The sequence below is a fragment of the Ceratina calcarata genome, unplaced genomic scaffold (genome assembly GCF_001652005.2).
Source record: "Ceratina calcarata isolate Rehan_Ccalc_2016 unplaced genomic scaffold, ASM165200v1 scaffold241, whole genome shotgun sequence".
NCBI classification, from domain to species: Eukaryota; Metazoa; Arthropoda; class Insecta; order Hymenoptera; family Apidae; genus Ceratina; species Ceratina calcarata.
The window spans coordinates 44,052-49,711 of NW_017146051.1; the positions used below are offsets into that span (position 1 = coordinate 44,052).

At 42.1% G+C, this 5,660-nt stretch overlaps 1 protein-coding gene across 1 annotated transcript in view; it reads right to left on the bottom strand.

Moving 5' to 3' along the window:
* Window positions 1-5,660, bottom strand: part of LOC108622774 (uncharacterized) — an 85,395-nt gene that overhangs the window by 9,676 nt on the left and 70,059 nt on the right. The window contains exons 4-5 of the mRNA XM_026811726.1: window positions 3,960-4,163; window positions 3,289-3,408 (exon numbers count right to left, since the gene is read on the bottom strand). Coding sequence (XP_026667527.1) covers window positions 3,289-3,408; window positions 3,960-4,163 — 324 coding nt within the window. The remainder of the gene's footprint in view (window positions 1-3,288; window positions 3,409-3,959; window positions 4,164-5,660) is intronic.

Consider the following 5,660-nt stretch of genomic DNA (forward strand, 5'->3'; position numbering starts at 1 on the left):
ATTATTATGAATAATGAAAATAAAAGACTTCACCCAGAGCGTTTTTGTTATTAAAAATAAAATTCCGACATAATAATAGACTATCAGCATTTTGTTTAGAACGTTCGAATTATCTCTTCAGCATCTTACATCATCGTATTTAAATATGAATATTTTCGATAATGATCCGCCCCTCGCCTTCATCCTTATAACTCCAAACATTATATTGATTTTACAATTTCTCATTTCACGGTCCGAAAATGAATTTAACCAATCTTCGATTAGATCACGGGGTCTTAACCGGAGGCGATGCGTGGCGGAAACCTACATCCGCCGACTACGTCGTCGCTCACGTATCACTGACACGTCAACGTCAAGAAGTTCGATTCAGCGATCCACTTTAACCAACGCCCTTATACACCCCGAGGGTGATGATCCTTCTATGTGTGCGTCTCCGCAGTGTTGCACCAGCTACGTACAACAGCACTCAAAAGTTCAAACTCCGGAGGATATTATTTATAAATTGCAAATAAAGAAATGAAACTTTTACCGAATCAACTCCGTCGTGACTATTTTCTTGTTTTATAAATTTATAGATTTTTGAAAACTTCAGAATTCAGAAATTAGCGAATTTATTGGTACGTATATGTACTCCGAAGCTTCTGTGAGACGATGTACTACGCCTTATGTACGCCGTTTGAGGAAAACTATATAGACGTCCACGGAGCGTGGGCGGCGCGGATCTTAATCCGCGCCGCTAATTTCCACGGAATCTACGCGTAATGCGATCACACTTCAGCAGGCAGAGGCAATGGCTGGCGGAGCGGCAAATTCCCGGATGAAACGATCCGTGCTGGCGTGCTCGATCTTGCCGCGCCGCTGTTCTTTCTCTCTCAATCTCCCTTTCCTTTCCTCTTATCAACCTCGGCGTTGTTTCGCGATATCGGCGGACGACTAATTGGTAGCCGGGGTTCCGGCGTCAACGAAGCACCCGAGCCAAACGAGATCCGGCGAAATTTCGTTTAAAAGTTTGGCATCCAGCCTCGCCACGACGTCGAGAGAGCTTGGCGACGAAGGGCTCAGGGAGAAGCCGCAAAGCTACTTTCTCATCTCCGTGGTAACGCTAAAACTGCGTTACGCGGCGCACCGAGGAACCTGCTGAACGTCGTCGGCCGCGACGACTAGCCCAGGCCTAAATAGCCACGGCATTCCAAAACAATATACCCGCTCTGCTAACTTCTAACGCTGACCTACGCCCTAACTAGCTCGGCCTCGCGCTAGTCGCAACTGGTAACTCGGTTACCACCCTCGAGGCTTTTCGGCTCCTACCAACATTTCGCAGTGCCTTTCTCTGCCGCCGCCGATGAGCCAGGACCCTGTTAGACGGTTTGGTGTCTGGTTATCACTAATGGCAGCTATTTCTAAACTTCTGTAATACGATCGCCTCAATTTCTTCATACGGCAATAAGGTAAACGTCCCAATTCCTACTCACTGCGAATTTTTTAGTAGAAATAACGACTCCGTGTTCTGAACGAAAATACGGGCATTAAAGATATGTATTTCAAGCCTTCATTTAATAAGAAAAATTGATTGTAAATGGTTTTTTGCCGGATTCACTTGAATGTATATTAAATTCCATGCATGGAAGTACTTTTCATTATAAACTTTGACTCATACATTGTTTTTATGCTCAGTCAGTTGATAGCGAGATCACGCTTAGCTGAGTAGAAATTGAAATATTTATCTTATGTGAAGCATTTTCTTTTACAAGTTTTTTTTGATCTTATTTACTTTTTCTATAAATGTGCCAATTTATTTCGACTTATTCTATGATAAAACATCTGTCATAATCGTGCTTGTGTTTATGCTGCCAGCAGTCTCTTCCAAATCTTTTGTATGCTTTCAACAAGATTGTCTCCTCAACACTAACGAGGCTCCGTTCTCGTTACGCGAACTTACTATATCGATGAGTAGCGGTGACGGCAATGTTGCTGGATCCGACAATAATGAACTTAACTCTCAAAATCGAGAGTCCTTTGGTTATTTAATGAGCCGAAGTATAAGGCAGTTTGTCGATTACGACGCTGTTAGCCGGTGGGCGGGGCGGTAGCGGCGGATCGGTAGAATGCTGTCTCTGAAACGGTTGTCTTTGCCTTAAGATCCCGGCAGCCACTTGCCCACGGCCGTTTCGCGAAACATTGCAATTACCGCAGCTGAAACCGCGCTCCGTGCAAACCAGAAATTCGAGTGTAATTGTTTTGCGGTGAAGATCGACGGATAATTGGATCTCTGTGGATCCTCTGCCGTCCAGATTATTGGACTCTCGCACTCGATCTTCTCAGCAGTTGTTTCACGATTGAATTAGCCTGCGGAAAACTGAATTCTACCATCGTCTTCTCATACATTCTCTTTCACGTACTCAAGCTGTCTCATCCCTAATCGTATCGATAACCAATTTCACTATTACTTATACTGAACTCATCACCTTTCAATTCTCTTTGTTTTTTCCTTACATCCGAAGTTCATTTTCCCAAACTATTAAATAGCTCAACCTTCTTATCTTTAGCTCAGTCAATCTTAGTTCTCTCACATACACTTCGGTTATATCGATTTGAAATAAAGTTCTGTGTTCTACGTAACTTCGACCTTTAATTGCAATTTATTAAGTAGTATCCCAAATCCTGCATTCAATTCCGTAATCGTGGCCACTGAATCAATGAAATGGAAATTGTAACGTATCGGTACAAAGGATAAAAGTCACAGATGATTCTGATTTCTCGAGCGTCGAATAGATGTTAGTTATTAATATTAAGCTTTTAACAAGGAACACGTTTACACGAAACCCGATTTAACTCTGGTCAGAGGCTCGATACCAGCCGGTAATCCTGTTAGTCCGGTAATCGTATTTGAGGCACGGATCGTTAACTTATCGCTGCGCGAGAGATTTCACATTGCGATTTCCAGGACCGGTTGCGCTTGCGGCGATCGATGAATTTATGTGCACTCGACTCTGCAATATCTCAAAATGTGGATCGGCTTTTGGATTCCTCCATCCCGAATTTCTCAATTCTGTTTCAAGCCATATTCGAAATTTCTCCAGCTTTGATGAAACGTTGAAAATACAACGTAACGACGACGTATCTCGTTACAAGTTGTTAATTTTTCATTCGGAGTGAATATGGTGACAAACTTAATGTGAAATCAGTATGATCGCATGCGATGAGTAAAATAATGCAATGAACGTGATGCATGATGCACAGGCAGCGATGGTGCGGTAGATGGAAGTCTGTACGGAATGGTGAACTTACCATTTGCGCTGGCCGTGGAGCTGCTACTCAAAGCGCTCGTGTGACCTCGTCGCGTACGTCGCCCTAGCGTTCCGCCCCCGGTGCTCGTCTTTTTCGACGGTGCCGCATAAACCGTTTCACCTGCGTATCAGAATCGTTGGAATATTTTTGGATACATTAGAATATCTCTCGGAAGATTCTTTTCCGTAGTCAAAGCGAGTAGAATTTGAAGTTACTTTAGATTTTCAAATACCATAAAAAGGAAAATAGTATAAAATTGTCTAGTTCGTAAAATAGATAGTTTCGAAACTACTGAAATTTAACTGTATTAAATGCAGCAGTAATAATAAGACCAAGCATTTAAGAAGAATGATACGAGACGTGAATTATAATAAAAAAAGCTAAGTTTCAAAGTTTTCCGTTACGTTTTATAATTACAAGACCCGCTTGTCGAATGATAAATACGTATGTGCAAGGACTGGAATCAAGATAACATAAATGTTATTTCGGATCGCACGGTAAATGTTACTCTTGCATTAATCTATCCACGACCAAGCTGACTCGCGATATAACAGCCCAGTAGCTAGCTAGTCGTCTATTTCATAACATTTATAAGAGTGTAGACATTGTGCGTTGCACGGGCGCACGTACGAGTGAACGTAATCTGCTCGCGGCTCTAATTAACTCCGTACCGTTGCCGTTGCGGGATCTCTCCGATGATATGCTCCCGTTGTAATGATGCCGGCGGGAGTTGGTGCTCTCCAGAGGAAACGGAGACGCCTGTCGGTGATTCGGCGTCAAGGTTGGAGGCGGTGTTGGGAACGGTGTTGTCGGATTATCGGTGGTTGCGGCTCCCTCCGTATCGGAACCTGTACGGTACGATCGGTCGCCAACACCTGCAAACACCATATACGTCCTGCGATGTCATTTACCACTCAGAATTTATGTATTCATTTATTCATTTACTTATTTATTTATTTATTAATCAGAGTATACAAATCAGCTACATCAATATATTAGACTGATATAAACTGTCTTTTTTTAGAGGATTATCTGTATATAGTTCTCGTATTATTAAAACTTAAAATTATTTGTATAAGCTACATGTATCTAATGTGTTATTTTTCCTATATACTCCTAAGAATATTTTCCTGATTACATGGGTGATCCCATTTCAAACCCAGTTCTATTTCATTCCCCACGACAATCCATTAACAATGAGTGACCTCAGCGACCCGTATCAATGCCTCCGCATCTAAACACAACCTCATTGTCATCAGCTTGTCCATCGGATCGAACGAATGTCCGACGCGTCGCTCCCTATGCAAATATGATCGTTCAAGATCCAATGGGGATGTAAACGTGGATGTCGAACGACAGATCGGTGATTCTTAATTTCACGGAATTTCGTAATACCCATCTCGCCCTGTAGTCACTGATATCGCTAATAGACTTCAGCTTCTGATATTCTGAATTAATTTATACCTTACTCAACTTTCTTTTGACTAAATAAAATCCGCAGCCTATAAATCACAAATCATCCAAAATTCATAACTGCGTTTGCTACGAATGGCTCCGATTTCACACGAATCGTTACTTGCAACTTGTGTGATATCTGTTGGCACACCTTCGCATCGTGTTTACGTCCAGACGTCCCGTATCCTGCCGATTAGCTATGATGACCAGCGAACGTCACGCTGGCAACGGTTCATCACGTCGGAATATCCTTGTCGGCAACGGCTTGACGGTCCGTAACGTGAGAATGACAGTGTGCTTGGCTCGATTCAATGTCGATTCATCGATACCTTGATGCGAACGTGTTCAGCATTCGTGCCAAATAGGTAGCTCAACTGATTCTATTTTAATTGAAAGCGGCCCGTGTATCGAATCGGCATTATTTCTAATTAAAATTATCTTCATTCGTTAATACCGACATTAAGAGTAAAAGTATGTTTCCAACGATCTCATTATGAAATGAGAAACACTATTTATTTCGTTTATATCTATTAGTTTTAGATAATACAGTCTATTTAAAAAAAGCAGGAATAAAAACGGAAATGTTATAAACTACCTCAAATATCTAAGGTAGATAATCCTAGCAGTCAACGAAAAACAGGTTGGTTGTGAAAAAAGTTACGTTGGATCGAGAAGGTGTAAACTGGTGTAAAGGATAAGAACAACGGATCGTTGGCTGGATTAGGACGGTGGTTAGAGCGAGTGCTTCGATAGCCTCGCTCCTATTTATCAGCACGTAAACAGGTGCGAGACTGGTAGGGTGCTTAAAAAGACTATCCTGTTCCGGTGCTCCTTTTATCTCGGGTCGCTATTTAACTCTCCAATGTTGCAGCAGGAGCAATTTGAAATCTTACTGCAAGCGTAGAATGAAATAGGCG